Genomic DNA, 18,686 nt, shown 5'->3' with positions numbered 1-18,686 from the left:
GTAGTTAGTATAGTGTATATGTGTGTTTAGACTACTAACCAGGTTTGTGAAGGGTTAAAAATGAAGCCATCTTTTGGTATTGATGGTTCATTTTTTTAAGGGGGGAGGTATCACAAAGCTAATCCTTTCTTTTCTAAAAGCTGTTCCTTGGCTCAGGAAGACTCTGCCCTTGATTTTTTTCAGAGGGGTAATAAACCAGACCAGGCTCCGATCAGTTTGATTTGGTACAGAAATGAAAAAGATTTTGAGAGGCCTTTTGTTTGTGTGTAAACAGATGAGACTTCAGGCCAAAGTGGTCATGCTTTAGAAGTGACCTGTATAATGAAAGGGGAGTGGTCAGCTCTCTAGCTGAGCTGAGTAGTTTTAGTTCAGTCTTGAATTGGAAAGTTCAACAGGGAGATGTGTGGAAACTTTCTATCTCTGCCCTTCAACTTCAACCTGTAAGCGTGTGTTCCATTTATACTGAGTTTTACAGGGAGTTGGCTTATTGGGACTGTCGTGTATATTTAGAACAGCATAATTAAGTCTCGTTTGGATAGACTGAGTTCTGTAGGGGTTCTTTTATTCTGTTCTTTGTGTTTCATTGTGTAATTTTGTGAATAAATGTTTTGTCTGTTTTAAAATCTAGTAATCAACCTTGCAATCTTAATCCGGGTAATTTTCACTGTACACTTACTGAAACAAATTGCAAAGTTAGGTCTAGGGCTGCCTGCTTAAGAATGTTTTGAGTAGTCTGGCCTAGTCCATAACAGTATGCTGTTGGTATCTTCGATGTGAAAACTGATGCAAAGTACCTATTCGGTTACTCTGCCATTTCTTTGTACTTCTCCAGCCTCAGCAGTCTGATGTGCAATCTTGCTTCTCTCGCACCTTTTAGATATTTAAAAAAACACTCTTGCAATCTTCTTTTATATTACTAGCTAGCTTTCTCTCATATTTCATCTTCTCCCCACCACCACCTCTGCCCCTTTGCTTTTTTAGTTATTTCTCTGCTGGTTTGTAAAGGCTTCCCAATCCTCTGTCTTCCCACTAATCTTCACCACATTGGATGTTTCTCCCTTTGTATTTATGCTGTCCTTGTCTCTCCTGGTCAGCCATGGTTGCCTCATCCCCTCCTTTGTATGTTTCTTCTTCCGTGATTTGAATTTCTGCTGCGTATCCCAAATTATTCCCAGAAACTCCATCCATTGCTGTTCCATCATATTCCTGGTTAGGCTCCCCTTCCAATAAACTCTGGCCAGCTTCTCCTTTATGCCTTTACTCAGTTGCAATACCATTACATCTGATCCCAGCTTCTCCCTCTCAAACCAGAGGGTGAACTCTATCATATTATGGTTACTGCCCCTTAGGGTTTCCATCACCTTAAGCTCCCCGATCAAGGCTGCCTCATTACTGATCACCAAATCCGGAATTGCCTGTTCCCAGTCGGGGCTCTACCACAAGCTGCTCCAAAGAACAGCTCATAAACCTTTCACAAATTCCTTTTCTTGAGATCTACCACCAACCTGAACTTCCACTTGCATATTGAATTCCCCCATGTTTATTGTAATATTGCCTTTCTTATATGCCTTTTCGATCTCCAGACTTATTTTCTTCCCAAATCCTGCTACTAGCATGAGACCTGCACATAACTCACATCAGAGTTTTATTTTTCTTTGTGTTTTCTCAACTCCACCCACACAGATTCTACACGTTCTGACTCCATCACTTCTTGCTTTTGATTTAATTTAGTTTTGTACACACTATGCAACCCCACTCCTTTGCCCATCTGCTTGCCTTTTTGACAGGATGTGTATCCTTAGATATTTAGTTCCCAAACCTGATCCAATCCCCTTGCAGCCACATCTGTGTCATACCCACAGCATCGTACCTGCCATTTACAATCTGCACCACAATCTCATTTCCCTTGTTTAAATTCAACATCTGTAATCTTGCATTCACTGCCTACCACCAACACCCCCAAGCTGTCTTTCCTGCCTGGTCTCCATAACCCTCCAACCCATTACTAATTAAAATTCTGTCTATCTTGTCCTTAAATTTACTCAATGTCCCAGCATTTACCATGTTGAGGTAGTGAATTCCACAGATTCACAGCCCTTTGAGAGAAGTAATTTTCTCCACCTCTGTTTTAAATCTGCTCACCCTGAAACTTAAAATTATGACCCTTGTTCGAGATTGCACCACATGAGGAAACATGCTCCCTACGTCTAATTTGTCAATCCCTTTGCACCTCAGTTAGATCTCTTTTCATTTTTCTAAACTCCAGAGAGTACAGGCCTAAACTACCTCCTCTGTAAATACATCTCTCTTACACAACATTAAGAATATTAACGTCTGACATAGACAGATTAATAATCAGGAAGGGACTCATTGAGGAAAAGGCAGGAAAGTGGAGTTGAGAATTATCAGACCAACCATGATTTCATTGAATGGTAGAGCAGACTTGATGGGCCGAATGACCTACTCCGGCTGCTACATCTTATGGTCATATTTTTTGTTGTGGTTCTGTTCGCCGAACTGGGAATTTGTGTTGCAGACGTTTCGTCCCCTGTCTAGGTGACATCCTCAGTGCTTGGGTGCTTCCTGTTATGGTTGTGTATTGGCTTCTTATTCCGAATATGTTTAATTAATTGAGTTTAAATTCACCACATGTAGTGGTAGGACTGGAGCCAGGGTCTCTGGATCATGATTACAGTTCTCTAGTCACTCTGTCACATACCTTATAGAGGTTTGTAAAGTCATGAGGAGCATAGATAAGGTGAACAGCAACGGTCTTTTCCCTGCAGTTGAGGAGCTCAAAACTAGAGGGAATAGGTTTAAGTTGAGAGGAGAAAGGTTTAAAAAGGGATATAAGGGGCAATGTTTCATCAAGAGGGTGGTTTGTATGTGGAATGAATTGCCAGAGAAAGTGGTAGAGGCAGGTACAGTTACAATATTTAAGAGACATTTGGACAGGTATGTGAATAGGAAAGGTTCAGGGGGATATGGGCCAAATGGGACAAATTTAGTTTGGAAGACTTGGTTGGCATGGACAAGTTAGACCAAAAGATCTGCTTCTGTACTGTATGACTATATGACCTTTTGATTCTATCTCTATTAAAGGTACACCTTCATAAAATCAGTCACAGAGCTGGACAGCATGGAAACTGACTCTTCAGTCCAACTCCTCCATGCAAACCAGATATCCTAAATCAATCTAGTCCCATTTGCCAGCATTTGGCCTTCCTATTCATTTAACCCTCCAGATGTCTTTTAAATGTTGTCACTGTAACAGCCTACACTGCTTCCTCTGGCAGCTCATTCCAGACACATACCACCCTCTGCATGAAAACGTTGCCCCTTAGGTCCCTTTTAAATCTTTCCCCTCTCACCTTAAACTTAATGCTTTCCAGTTCTGGACTCCCCACATTTGGGCAAAGACCTTGGCTATTTACTTTATCGATGCCCCTCACAGCTGTACACCTTATCAAAGCCCCTCACAGCTGTACATTTTATCAAAGCCCCTCACAGCTGTACACCTTATCGATGCCCCTCACAGCTGTACACCTTATCAATGCCCCTCACAGCTGTACACCTTATCAAAGCCCCTCACAGCTGTACACTTTATCAAAGCCCCTCACAGCTGTACACCTTATCAATGCCCCTCACAGCTGTACACTTTATCAAAGCCCCTCACAGCTGTACACTTTATCAAAGCCCCTCACAGCTGTACACCTTATCAAAGCCCCTCACAGCTGTACACTTTATCAAAGCCCCTCACAGCTGTACACCTTATCAATGCCCCTCACAGCTGTACACCTTATCAAAGCCCCTCACAGCTGTACACTTTATCAAAGCCCCTCACGGCTGTACACCTTATCAAAGCCCCTCACAGCTGTACACTTTATCAAAGCCCCTCACGGCTGTACAGCTTATCAAAGGCCCTCACGGCTGTACACCTTATCAAAGCCCCTCACGGCTGTACACCTTATCAATGCCCCTCACAGCTGTACACCTTATCAAAGCCCCTCACAGCTGTACACCTTATCAAAGCCCCTCACGGCTGTACACCTTATCAAAGCCCCTCACAGCTGTACACCTTATCAAAGCCCCTCACGGCTGTACACCTTATCAAAGCCCCTCACAGCTGTACACCTTATCAATGCCCCTCACAGCTGTACACCTTATCAAAGCCCCTCACGGCTGTACACCTTATCAAAGCCCCTCACAGCTGTACACCTTATCAAAGCCCCTCACGGCTGTACACCTTATCAAAGCCCCTCACAGCTGTACACCTTATCAAAGCCCCTCACGGCTGTACACCTTATCAAAGCCCCTCACAGCTGTACACTTTATCAAAGCCCCTCACAGCTGTACACTTTATCAAAGCCCCTCACAGCTGTACACCTTATCAATGCCCCTCACAGCTGTACACTTTATCAAAGCCCCTCACAGCTGTACACTTTATCAAAGCCCCTCACGGCTGTACACCTTATCAATGCCCCTCACAGCTGTACACTTTATCAAAGCCCCTCACAGCTGTACACCTTATCAAAGCCCCTCACGGCTGTACACCTTATCGATGCCCTCACAGCTGTACACCTTATCAAAGCCCCTCACAGCTGTACACCTTATCAAAGCCCCTCACGGCTGTACACCTTATCGATGCCCCTCACGACTATTCACCTTATCAATGCCCCTCATGATCTTATAAACCTCTGTAATGTCACCACTCAGCCTCCGACATCTATTCTCACCTGACGTTGCAGGATTGCGACTCCTTGGAATTTTTGCAGAACCAGGAGTTCTGTGCTCTCCTACACTCGGCCCCGGTGATTGAGCCTGTTTGGTTTTGATCCAGGCTCAGGAAGCTGCTCCGAGCTCGCATGTGCTCCTTGGCTGTCAGCAGTCTCAGCAAGGAGTTCTGGAGGAAAACCAGAAAAAAACCAGATCAAGCCTGTGAGGTATCGGAGGGTCGCCAATTCTGATGGAGAAAATCTCAGAACAAAGGACTTTTGATTTCATGCTGTCTGTCGGAAGGCTGTGATTACAGTGGAGGTGGTGGATAGGTGACGTATCAGGACGTTGACTGGGCTGGAGCGATTCAGTTCTGAAGAGAGATCGGATAAGACTCGGGTTATTTGTCTTTGAGTAAAGAAAGCAGGGCGACAGGGGGTAGGGGGGTGGAGGGTCTGATTTTCTACACAATTCTGAGGGATATGGACCAAGTGCTGGCAAATGGGACTAGATTAGATTAGGATATCTGGTCAGCATGGATGAATTGGACCGAAGGGTCTGTTTCCTTGCTGTACATCTCCATGACTCTATAAGCGATAGCCTTGAGGTATTATCGCTAGACTATTCATCCAGACCTAGGTTTAGTGGTGGAATTTGAATTCAATAAAAAGAAATCTGAAGTTAAGAATCTAATGATGACCATGCAACCATTGCTGATTATTGGAAAAACCTATCTGATATTCTTTAGGGAGGGAAATCTGCTATCCTTGCCTGGTCTGGCCTACATGTGACTCCAGACCCACAGCAATGCAGTTGACTGTCACCTCCTCCCTGAGCAAGACACTCTGTTGTATCATTCACTACAAAGTCTCAACAAAGATGGCATGTAAACTGTAGGAGTTCAAGAAGGCAGCTCACCTCCACCTTCTCAAGGGCAGCGAGGGATCGGTACTAATTGCTGGCCCAGCCAACGATGCCCACATCCGTGAGTGAATAATAGAGAACCCTTCCCCTTCAGTAGAGAGGTCAGAACCAGGGGGACAGATTTAGGGTGAGGAGCAAGAGGTTTAAGGAAATATTCCTTTTACCCAGAAGCTGGTGGGTATCTGGAGCTCACTGCCTGAAAGGTTGATAGAAGTGGGAATTGTAAAGACATTTAAGAAACATTTAGATGGACATTTGAAATGCTGGAGCACTCAACGCTTCAGGCCAAATGCTGGAAGTGGGTCAAGAGTAGATAGTGCCTGGTGAATGGCCTGGGCACCATGGGCCGAAGAGTCACTTTATGTACTGTAATATCTCAATCACAAACCCCCTGTGAATGGGCAAAAGTCAAGGTGATGATATCAAAAGGCTCAAGATGTTTGGGAGAGATACTAGTAGATGAATCTCCCTCAATGATACCTACCCCTTCCACCCTCATAACCCCACACCCGCCTCAAAACCCTGCCCCTAAATTCCCTCTCGCACATTCTACACATTCTCCTACATCAAATCCCATCCCACGTGTTCTCCCATATCCCTCAGACTCATCTCCACCCCCTCACTCATAGCCTCTATATTCCCCCATCCTCCCATCCTCCACACCCATGCGCTCCTACCCCCTGCGCGCGCACGCACATACTCACACATACACACACCCCTACAGTGCGGAAACAGGTCCTTTGGCCCAACAAGTCCACACCGACCCTCTGAAGAGTGAACCACCTAGACCCATTCCCCTACCCTACTACATAACATTTGCCCCTGGCTATTAGACCTAACCTACACATCCCTGAACACTATGGACAACTTAGCATGGCCAATTCACCTAACCTGCACACCTTTGGATTGTGGGAGGAAATCCACGCAGACACGGGGAGAATGTGCAGACTCCACAAAGACAGTTGCCTGAGGCTGGAATCGAACCCGGGTCCCTGGTTCTGTGAGGCAGCAGTGCTAACATATCCTCCCACACATCCTCCACGCCCGTATCTCCCCCCACCACATCCTCTACACCCATATTCCTGACATCCTCTATACCAATATATCCCTCCCACATCCTCCAAATCCATATATCCCTGACAGCTTCCACACCATATGCCTCCCACATCCTCCACACTAACTCCCCATCACCCTCATCATCTACATTCAACCCCTCCCCCACACCCTCACCCACATTCTTCCCCCCACACACAATGAAACTCCAAAACAGACCCACCTCGGACCGGAACCTCTGCAATACCAGTAATGACTCGTGATACAGGAAGTCTGTCCACTCCACCTGGCCCTTCTTATCACCATCCAGAGCAGAAAACTGCAACACAACTAATTCCTCCTTCTCCTCATTCATCTGTTCATCAAAGATCTGCTTGTGAATGTAGTGTTTGTAATGCAGAAAATCATCCAGTGTCAGACAGGACTCTAGAAAAGCAGAAATCAGCAATTTAGCAACTCACTGCGCACAAAACATGCATTTCACAGCTGCTCGTTCTCCCTTCAACATATTATTATTATTTGTTCAAGGGATATGGACCTTGCTGGCTGGGCCAGCATTTATTGGTCATCCATAGTTGCCTTTGAGAAGGTGGGGCTGAGCTGCCTTCTTGAACCGCTGCTGTCAATATGCTGTCGATAGACCCACAATGCCTGTACTCGCAGACATGATCCAATACAGAGTTAGCATACACTTTACACAGAGCTGTTTGTAGAATAGAATCACAGAATCCATACAACATGAAAGCAGGCCATTCGGCCTGTCATGTCCCCACCGACCCTCGGATGAGCATCCCACCCAGACCCAGTACCCCAACCATGTCCCGACAACTACACATTTTCCATGAATAATCTACCTAGCCTGCTCAACCCTGGATACTATGGGCAAGTTAACATGACCAATTCTCCTAACCAGCACATCTTTTGACTGTGGGAGGAAACCTACACAGACCTGGGGAGAATGTGCAAACTCCACAGACAGGCATCCAAGGGTGGAATCGAACCCAGGTCCCTGGAGCTGTGAGGCAGCCGTGCTAACCACTGAGCCATCATGCCACCCAAATTTACTTCTCTTTACTAATTGATAGGCTGCGTGTGTTGCTGGCCTATACTGCAAGTGCTGCCAATCCCTAATGTCTCCAGAGAAGATATTGGTAAACCACCTTCTTAAATGCTACCGAGCAGCTCATACAACCCTTTCAGAGGGTAATTAAGAGTTAACCACATTACTGTGGGTCCGCATTTCCTTTCTAAAGGAGATTAATTAACCAGATCTGTTTTTTTTGCAACAGCTCCACGGTCACCATCAGTGAGAGCAGTTTTAAGTTGCAGACTAATTTATTTATTGAGTTTAAGCTCCACCCAGAAGCTGTGGTGAGATTTGAACCAATATTCCCAAAACATTAGCTTGGTCCTCTGGAATATTTATCCAGTGATTTTAGTGACCAGAAGGGATTTTACATCAATCTTGTAATTTCACAGTCACCGTTACTGAACTAAGCTTTTTAATCCAAACTTGTGTAAAATGTAAATTTTGTTTTCAATTTCTAAGCTACCATAACAGGATTAATCCTCTCATCTCAGGGATACTTAGTCCAGACTTGTGCCTTATAAAGTTAGCACTAGAATCAGAAACAGAAAATAGGAGCAGGAATAGGCCGTTCAACCCTTCAACTCTGTTCTGCCATTCAGTTTGATAATGACTGATCATCTAACTCAGTTCCCTCTTCCCACATTTTCCCCATATTTGAGGATCACTCAAACTCAAGGTTGAGGGTCTGAGTTTTTCATTCTCATCATAACTCCCCACCTTTGTCAGTATTATCCACAGCACAGCAGGGAAGGGAGACTTCCACCTACAATCTGAACTATTGGAGCATCTCATTTGATTTTCACAACGACAGAAGGTAGGTGTGTATGGGGTGGGGTGTGGTGGGTGTGGGGGGTGGTGTGGGTGGGGTGTGTGGTATGTGTGTAGGGTGGGGTGTGTGTGGGGGCTGTGTGTGTATGTGTGGGTGTGTGTGTGTGTGGGGGGGCTGTGTGTGTGTGTGTGTGAGGGGGTGGGCTGTGTGTGGGTTGGGGTGTGTGTGTGGGGGCTGTGTGTGGATCGTGGTGTGTGTGTGGGGCTGTGTGTGTGAGGTGAGGTGTGTGTGGGGGCTGTGTGTGTGCGTGCGTGGGGGATGGCTGCGTGTGTGTGTTGGGAGGGTGGGTTGTGTGTGGGGTGGATGTGTGTGTGGGGACTGTGTGTGTGGGGTGGAGGGTGTGTGTGGGGACTGTGTGTGTGTGGTGTGTGGGGTGGAGTATGTGTGGGGGCTGTGTTAGTGTGGGGTGGGGTGTGGGGTGTGTGGTGTGGGGTGTGTGGTGTAGGGTGTATGGTGTGGGGTGTCTGTGTGGGGGCTGTGTGTTTGTGGGATGAGGTGTGTGTGTGGGGCTGTGTGTGTGAGGTGGGGTGTGTGTGGGGGCTGTGTGTGTGCGTGTGTGGGGGATGGCTGCGTGTGTGTGTTGGGAGGGTGGGTTGTGTGTGGGGTGGATGTGTGTGTGGGGACTGTGTGTGTGGGGTGGGGTGTGTGTGTGGGGACTGTGTGTGTGTGTGGTGTGTGGGGTGGGGTATGTGTGGGGGCTGTGTTAGTGTGGGGTGGGGTGTGTGGTGTAGGGTGTATGGTGTGGGGTGTCTGTGTGGGGGCTGTGTGTTTGTGGGGTGAAGTGTGTGTGTGGGGCTGTGTGTGTGAGGGGGGCTGTGTGTTTGTGGGGTGGGGTGTGTGTGGGGGGGCTGTGTGTGTGTGAGGGGTGTGTGTGGGGTGTGTGGGGTTGGGTGTGGGGTGTGTGGTGTGAGTGTGTGTGACAGGGTGTGTGGGGGGGGGGTGTGCGGTGGGGTGTGTGTGTGAGGGGTGTGGTGGGGTGTGGCAGGGTGTGGTGTGGTTGGGTGAGTCAGATTTACAAACATCCACCTTCCAAACGGATGATCCCATACAGAGTTGGCATTTTAAAGACCTGGCATATGAACTGTTCCTGTACTTACAAACGGCTACTTTACATTATTCTGCATTGTTTTCTGATTTGTATACAAACTGACTTGTGAGCAGACTCTAGAATGGGACCTATTCATACCATGTGGACCACCTATAAATTGATTAACCCAAGAGGGAAAGCAGGAGAAACGGTCTTTACTCAAAGGGTGGTGAGGGTGTGGTACCAGCTACCTCTTTCAGAGAGGGGTTGATGCAGAGAATATAGGTACATCAAAGACAAAGACTGATGGATGAGAGTGGTAGGAAAAGAAGGATGTGCCGAAAGGATGAGCTCAAATTAGATGAGGAGAGGTTTGTAAGGAACGTAAAGACTGGCCAATGTCAGATCACTAAACAGCCTGGATCTGGGTTCAAACTTCGACCCCAAAGCAGATGGTGAGGTCTGAATCCTGGGGCAATTGCTTTCCTTCATTGCAAGTTCATTTACAGAATGCAGTAGTAGATATTTCTGCCTCCTACCTACCTTCCCAACTACCAAAGTGAAATTGACTGGTTGCCTACAGTGTTCCAGCAGTCCCCTCTTACATCTGCCCAAGATACTTAATCAAAGGATACACTCCTCCCTTTTATCCTGAACTATAATTAGCACATTTGATACAACATTAAAATGTTGGTGTTACTGTCAATACACATTTTGCTTTCATCTGAGTGCAAAGCATTGGAGTGACCAATTTGCCAAATTATTTCAAATAAAAGGTCAGTTTGAGAATTCAGTACAACTCAATGATGTTGGGAGAAGTCAATATTTGGACTGACCTGGGATGATCCTGCATTGTCGGAAAACTTCCTTCAAGCTAAACATCTCCTCATCAGTCAGCAGCAGGTTCACATTATCCTGGAAGAGAGAGATGTGTGTGAGAGACGGAGAGAGACGGACAGAGAGAGATTAGATTACTTACAGTGTGGAAACAGGCCCTTCAGCCCAACAAGTCCACACCGACCCGCCGAAGCGCAACCCACCCATACATATACCCCTTACCTAACACTACGGGCAATTTAGCATGGCCAATTCACCTGACCCGCACATCTTTGTGACTGTGGGAGGAAACCGGAGCACCCGGAGGAAACCCACGCAGACACGGGGAGAACGTGCAAACTCCACACAGTCAGTCGCCTGAGGCGGGAATTGAACCCAGGTCCCTGGCGCTGTGAGGCAGCAGTGCTAACCACTGTGCCACCGTGCCGCGATGTGTGTGAGAGACGGAGAGAGACGGACAGAGAGAGATGTGTGGTGTGTGTGTGTGAGAGAGAGGGAGAGAGAGAGACAGAGAGAGGTGTGTGAGTGAGAGAGACAGACAGACAGACAGACAGAAAGAGACAGAAAGAGAGAGAGATGTGAGAGGGAGATGTGTGAGAGAAAGAGGGGGAGAGAGAGAGATAAGTGAGAGAGAGAGACGTGAGAGAGAAAGGGAGACATGAGCAAGAGAGCAAGACTTGTGTGTGAGAGAGAGAGAGACGTGTGAGAGAGAATCGTGTGAGAGAGAGGGAGACGTGAGAGAAAGACAGGTGTGAGAGAGGGAGACATGAGAGAGAGAGACATAAGAGAGAGAGAGAGATGTGAGAGAGAGAGGGAGACGAGAGAGAGAGAGAGAGAGAGAGACGTGTGAGAGAGAAACACTTAAGAGAGAGAGAGATGTGAGACAGAGACGTGAGAGAGAGAGAGAGATGTGAGAGAGAGAGGAAAACATGAGAGAGAGAGAGGGAGATGTGAGAGAAACAGAGAGAGAGATGAATGGGAGAGATGTGGAAGAGAGAGAAAGAGAGGTGTGAGAGAGAGAGAGGTGCGAGAGAGAAAGAGAGACGTGGAAGAGAGAGATGTGAGAGAGAGAAAGAGAGATGTGAGAGAGAGATGTGACAGAGAGAGAGACATGAGAGACACACATGAGAGAGAGAGAGAGACAGAGAGAGAGAGATGCGAGAGAGAGAGACGTGGGAGAGAGGAACAGAGAGACGTGAGAGAGAGAGAAAGAGAGAGACGTGCGAGAGAATGAGAGAGACATGAGAGAGAGAGAGAGACATGAGAGTGACATGTAGCAGAGAGAGAGAGAGAGAGATGTAAGAGACTTGTGAGAGAGAGAGAGACGTGTGTGTGTGTAAGTAAGAGAGAGAGAGAGACTGACAGAAAGAGTCAATGCATGGTTGAAATCATCCTACAGATTGATTATGTCACATATTACCAGCAGTAAAGAAATCATTTACAAGCATGAAACTCGCAGAGAAAATATAGAAACCTTTTTTAAAACATTCATTCAGTCAGTGTGAGTATCGCTGGAGAGGCCAGCATTTCCTATCCACCTCTAGTTGAGGATGCGGTGGTGAGCTGCCTTCTTACACTGCTGCAGCCTGCCAGCAGCAAGATGACCCACGATGTAGTTACGGAGGACATGGACTGCAGTGGAAATTCCAGCAGAATTCCAGGATTTTGAATAACAGAAGGAGACTAACTAAGGAAAGTGAGCACAGATTAGTTCAGAGTGAATTGTATTTAACTAACTCGCTTGAGTTTGCTGAAGAGGTAACAAAGAGGGCTGATTGATGTAGTGGGTAGATGAACTTCCAGAAAGGTTTTGATGAACTGCCACACGATGGACATCGAAACCAGGTTAGAGCTCATAGTCGCAACATGGACACAAAATTGACTGATTGACAAGAAACAGAGCAAGGTTTGAACTGGAATACCTCAGGGGTCAGTGTTTGAACCCTTACTTTTCTGATAAATATTCACAATCGGAACATTGGTGTACTGGGCAAAATTTCAAATGCAAGAACTAGGAGCACGAGGAGGCCATTCAGCCCCTCAAGCCTGTTCTGCCTTTCAATACGATCATGGCTGATCCCATCTTGCTCTCAACTCCGTTTTCTTGCTCAGAAACACTTCTTCACACAAAAGGTAATGGAATATAGAGCCATGGATGTAAGTTTGCTTGCTGAGCTGGAAAGTTCATTCCAGGCGTTTGTTACAGGTTCTGGGATTTAGATGCTTCAGTAAGAATAGAGAAGATGGTAAAAGAGGGGGAGGTGGCATTGTTAGTCAAGGACAGTGTTTCTGTGGCAGAAGGATGTTTGATGACTCATCTACAGAGGTAGTATGGGCTGAGGACAGAAACAGGAAAGGAGAGGTCCCACTGTTGGGAGTTTTTTATAGGTCTCCGATTAGTTCCAGAGATGTAGAGGGAAGGATAGCAAAAGTAATTCTGGATAGGAGCGAGGGTAACAGGGTAGTTGTTAATGGGAGACTTTAACTTTCCAAATATTGACTGGAAATACCACACTTTGAGTACTTTAGATGGGTCAGTATTTGTCCAATGTGTGCAGAAGGATTACCTGACACAGTATGGTTACAGGCCAACAAAGGGCAAGGCCATGTTGGATTTGGTACTGATTTGGTACTGGGTAATGAAGTCAGCCAGGTGTTAGATTTGGAGGTTGGTGAGCACTTTGGTGAGAGTGACCACAATTCGGTTATGTTTACTTTAGCGATGGAAAGAGATAGTTCAATACCGCAGGGCAAGAGCTATTGCTGGGGGAAGGCAATTATGATGTGATTAGGCAAGATTTAGGATGCATAGGATGGGGAAAGAAAATGCAGGGGATGGGCACAATTGAAATGTGGAGCTTAGTCAAGGAACAGCTACTGTGTGTCCTTGATAACTATGTACTTGTCAGGCAGGGAGGAAGTTGTCAATCGAGGGTTTACTAAAGAAGTTGAATCTCTTGTCAAGAGGAAGAAGAATGCTTATGTTGGGATGAAACATGAAAGCTCAGTTAGGGTGCTTGAGATTACAACTTAGCCAGGAAAGACATAAAGAGACAGCTAAGAAGAGCCAGGAGGGGACATGAGAAGTCATTGGTAGATAGGATCAAGGAAAACCCTAAGGCTTTCTATCGGTATATCAGAAATAAAAGATTGACTACAGAAAGATAAGGGCCAATCAAGGACAGTAGTGGGAAGTCATGCATGGAGTCCAAGGAGATGGGGAAGCACTAAATGAATATTTTTTGCCAGTATTCACACTGGAAAAAGAAAATGTTGTCAAGGAGAATACTGAGTTACAGGCCATGAGACTAGATGGAATTGGTGTTAGCAAAGAAGTGTCAGCAATTCTAGAAAGCGTGAAAATAAATAAATCCCTGAGGATTTATCCTAGGATTCTATGGGAAGCCAGGGAGGAGATTGCAGAGCCTTTGGCTTTGATCTTTATGTCGTCATTGTCTACAGGAATAGTGCCAGAAGACTGGAGGATAGCAAATGTTGTCCCCTTGGTCAAGAAGGGGAGTAGAGACAACCCTAGAAATTATAGTCCAGGGAGCCTTATTTCGGTTGTGGGTGAAGTGTTAGACAAGGTTATAAGAGATAGGATTTTTAATCATCTAGAGAGGAATAAGTTGATTAGGGATAGTCAACACAGTCTTGTGAAGGGTAGGGCATACCTCACAAACCTTATTGAGTTCTTTGAGATGGTGACCAAACAGGTAGATGAGGATAAAGTGGTTGATGTGGTATATATGGATTTCAGCAAAGCGTTCGAGAAGGTCCCCTATGATAGGCTATTGCACAAAATACGTAGGCATGGGATTGAGGATGATTTAGCAGTTGGATCAGACGTTAGCTAGCTGAAAGAAGAACGAGGGTGATGGTTGATTGTGAATATTCATGCTGGAGTTCAGTAAATAGTGGTGTACCACAAGGATCTGTTTTGGGTCCACTGCTGTTTGTCATTTTCATAAATGATCTAGATGAGGGCGTAGAAGGATGGATTAGTAAATTTGCAGATGACAGTAAGGTCAGCAAAGTTGTGGATAGTGTTGAAAGATGTTGCAGGTCGCAGAGGGACATAGTTAAGCTACAGAGCTGGACTGAGAGGTGGCAAATGGAGTTTAATGTGGAAAATTGCTTGGTGATTTACTTTGGAAGGTGCAACAGGAATAAAGAGTACTGGGCTAATGGTAAGATTCTTGATAGTGTAGAAGAGCAGAGAGATCTCGATGTCCATGTGCATAGACCCATGAAAGTTGCCACCGAGGTGGGTTGTTAAGAAGGCATACGGCGTGTTAGCTTTTATTGGTAGAGGGATTGAGTTTCGGTGCCACAAGGTTATGCTGCAGCTATACAAAACTCTGGTGCGGCTGCGCTTGAAGTGTTGCATATAGTTCTGGTCACCGCATTATAGGAAGGATGTGGAAGTTTTGTAAATGGTTTAGAGGAGATTTACTAGGATGTTGCGTGGTATAGAGGGAAGGTCTTATGAGGAAAGGTTGAGGGACTTGAGGCTGTTTTTGTTAGAGAGAAAAAGGATGAGAGGTCACTTAATTGAGACATATAAAATAATCAGAGGATTAGATAGAGTGGACAGGGAGAGTCTTTTTCCTTGGATTGTGATGGCTAGCAGGAGGGGACATAGCTTTAAATTGAGGGGCGATAGATATAGGACAAATGTCAGAGATAGTTTCTTTACTCAGATTGGTCGGGGTGTGGAACGCACTGCCAGCAACAGCAGTAGACTTGCCAACTTTAAAGACATTTAAATGGTCATGGATAAACATATGGATGAAAATGGAACAGTGTAGGTTAGATGGGCTTCAGTTTGGTTCCACAAGTTGGCGCAACATCGAGGGACAAAGGGCCTGTACTGCAACATAATGTTCTATGTTCTAGAAACAGCTGTAGGCCATTCAGCCCTTTGGGCCTGCTCTGACTGATTTATACTTAGAATTTCTACAGTGTGGAAACAGGTCCACACCGACCCTCCGAAGGGTATACCACCCAGACCCATTCCCCTACATTTACCCCTGACGAACGCACTTAACCCTCACATCCCTGAACGCTATGGGGAATTTAGCACGGCCAATTCACATCACCTGCACATCTTTAGATTGTCACACAGTCACAGGGTGAATGAGCAAACTCCATCAGTTGCCTGAAGCTGGGATCGAACCTAGGTTCCTGGCACTGTGAAGCAGCAGTGCTAGCCACTAAGCCACTGTGTCACCTGATCTGTGGCCTAACTCCATATACTTGCCTTTTGCTCACATCTCTTCATACCTTTTTGCCATACAAAAATATATCTTTCCAATATTTAAAACTATCGAATGATCCAGCAGCCACTGCCATTTGTGGAAAAGAGTTCCAAACATCTGCCACACTTTGTACATAAAATTGCTTGCTAACATCTCTCCTAAATGGTCTGGTCCTAATTCTCAGACTATGTCTCCTAGACTCTCCAACTTTACCTACTCTGTCTTCATCTGTAAATATCTTGTAGATTTCAATCAGATCAGCCCTTACCCTTCCAAATTCTAGAAGGGTAGAATTTGATTTGTGTAATCTCATCTCGCAACTTAACCCTTGAAGTACGTATTTCATTCTTACAAATCTATGTTGTACTCCCTCAAAGGTCAACTTCCTAAGGTGCGGTAAGATTTGCTCACAGTACTCCAAGTGGAGTCTACCAGGTTTTCATATAACTGCAGAATAACTTCTGCATTCTTATACTCCAGCAATCTAGATATGAAAGTCAGCATTCCATTAGCTTTCTTGATTATGTTGACTATCTGAACCTTAAGACTTGGAGTTAGTGCCTCAGGTTACCATTGCCTTCACTTGCACTGAGATGCAGAATCTATAGGTTTTTGGTTGTGTGATGGAGGTTCTTGGACACATACTCAGGCACTCTGCAAATCTAATCTGCAATGCAACTTTCATCTTGCAGCTCATTCCCATCCTCACATACAGCATGCAACAAGAAAGCCGACAAAGATGAAGCAACTGTTGTTCCTGAACATTCTCAGCAGCTCAGGGTCCTTGCTGGTGACACCATCTCCAGGCTACTGGATCAGCTGGACCTTAAACAGCTTTCAAATGATTTGATCAAGGGCTTATCTTTCATTGTGTTTTCAAAAGTCATTATAACCTTGCGTCCACTCCTCACTGACTGCTTTCAATCAGCCTCTCATAACCTTCATAATCTCAAAATCCAGGGAACTAAAGGTGCAGATGTCAGCTCAGATGATATGGTTTAGGAGGGGAGGTGGGGAGAAGTAGTGAATGGACATGGAGTCACAGATCACGGAAACAGAACTTTCAGTCCAACAGTCCATGCTGACAATAATCCAAAACTAAACTAGTTCCACCTGCCTGCGTGCGGCCCATATCCTTCCAAACATTTCCCTTTCATGTACTTATCCAAATATCTTTTAAACTTTGTAATTGTACCTGCATCTACCATCTCTTCTGGAAGTTCATTCCACACACAAACCACTGTCTGTGTAAAGAGATTTCCCCTCTTATCGTTCTTTCTCCTCACCTTAAAAATATTCCCACTGGTCTTGCAATCTCCCTTCCTGAGGAAAAGGCACATGTCGTTCACCATTTCTATGCCCCTCATAATTTTATAAACCGACAAAGGTCACCCCTCAACCTCCTATGCTCCAGGAGAAAAGTCCCATCCTAGCCAGCTTCTTCTTGTAACTCAAACCCTCCATTCCTGGCAGCATCCTGGTAAATCTTTTCTGAACCTTCTCCAACTTAATAATATCCTCTCTATAATATGGCGACCAGAACTAGTTGTTCTCAACCTGGAGGGAAGTGAGCAATAATGTTTCCCAGTGTTGGTAACAGACTCACTACTTTTCTTGACATATCTTAAAAACCAAATGTAGGTATGCAGATGATTCCACAAACATGGAATAAATATTCCATGTAAGACAATTACTGATCACATTTCTATATCCTACAATTACTACAAACAGCCCTTTTTTAAAATTCATTTGTGGGTATGGATGTCGCTGACTGATCAGCATTTATTGCCCATCTCTAGTTGCCCCTTGAGAAATGGGGTGAGCTGCCTTCTTGAACCGCTGCAGTCCATGACCCACAATGCCATTTGGGAGGGAATTGCAGGACTTTGAACCAGCAATAGCAAAGGATACAGGGGAACTTGAAGGTGGTGGTGTTCCTATATACCTGTTGCCCTTGTCCTGCTACATAGAAGTGGTCATGGGTTTGGAGGGTGCTGACTGAGGATCTTTAGTGAACTTCTGCAGTGCATCTTATAGATAGTACACACTGTTGCTACTCAGCATTAGTGGTAGAGGGAGTGGATGCTTGTGGATGTGGTGCCAATCAAGTGGGCTTACAGGATGGCTTTTTGGAACAGCTTTTCATGGAGCCCACAAGGGAGCAGGCTATTCTGGACCTAGTGCTTTGCAATGAACCAGACTCTATAAAAGATCTTAAAGTAAGGGAACCCTTAGGAAGTAGCGATCATAATATGATAGAGTTCAGACTGGAGTTTGAAAGAGAGAAGGCAAAATCAAATGTAATGGTGTTACAGTTAAATAAAGGTAATTACGAGGGCATGAGAGAGGAACTGACAAACATAGACTGGAAGCAGAGGCTAACCGGGAAGACAGTAGAGCAAAAATGGCAGGAGTTTGTGGGTATAATTGAGGACACTGTACAGAGGTTCATCCCCAAGAAAAGAAAGATTATCCGGGGAGGGATTAGACAACCATGGCTGACAAAGGAAGTCAGGAAATGCATTAAAGAAAAAGAGAGATCCTATAAAGTGGCCAAGAGCAGTGGGAAATCAGAAGATTGGGAAGGATACAAAAACAAACAGAGGATAACAAAGAGTGTAATAAGAAATGAGAGGATCAAATATGAAGGTAGGCTAGCCAGTAATATTAGAAATGATAGTAAAAGTTTCTTTCAGTACATAAGAAACAAACGACAGGCAAAAGTAGACATTGGGCCACTTCAAACTGATGCTGGAAGCCTAGTGATGGGAGATAAGGAAATAGCAGGAGAACTTAACAAGTACTTTGTGTCAGTTTTCACAGTGGAAGACATGAGTAATATCCCAACAATTAAAGGGAGTCACGGGGCTGAGTTGAGTATGGTTGCCGTTACGAAAGAGATAGTGCTAGAAAAGTTAAAAAGTCTTAAAATTGATAAATCTCCTGGCC

At 45.3% G+C, this 18,686-nt stretch overlaps 1 protein-coding gene across 1 annotated transcript in view; it reads right to left on the bottom strand.

Annotated features, from left to right (window-relative positions):
• The window catches only part of phf24 (PHD finger protein 24), a 54,261-nt gene that overhangs the window by 15,191 nt on the left and 20,384 nt on the right, over positions 1-18,686 (bottom strand). The window contains exons 3-5 of the mRNA XM_060842445.1: positions 10,476-10,554; positions 6,917-7,119; positions 4,737-4,903 (exon numbers count right to left, since the gene is read on the bottom strand). Of these exons, the coding sequence (XP_060698428.1) occupies positions 4,737-4,903; positions 6,917-7,119; positions 10,476-10,554 (449 nt within the window). The remainder of the gene's footprint in view (positions 1-4,736; positions 4,904-6,916; positions 7,120-10,475; positions 10,555-18,686) is intronic.

The sequence above is a fragment of the Hemiscyllium ocellatum genome, chromosome 2 (genome assembly GCF_020745735.1).
Source record: "Hemiscyllium ocellatum isolate sHemOce1 chromosome 2, sHemOce1.pat.X.cur, whole genome shotgun sequence".
Lineage (NCBI taxonomy): Eukaryota > Metazoa > Chordata > Chondrichthyes > Orectolobiformes > Hemiscylliidae > Hemiscyllium > Hemiscyllium ocellatum.
Note: the sequence above shows the minus strand (reverse complement) of the source record. Positions and strands in the feature narration are given on the sequence as shown.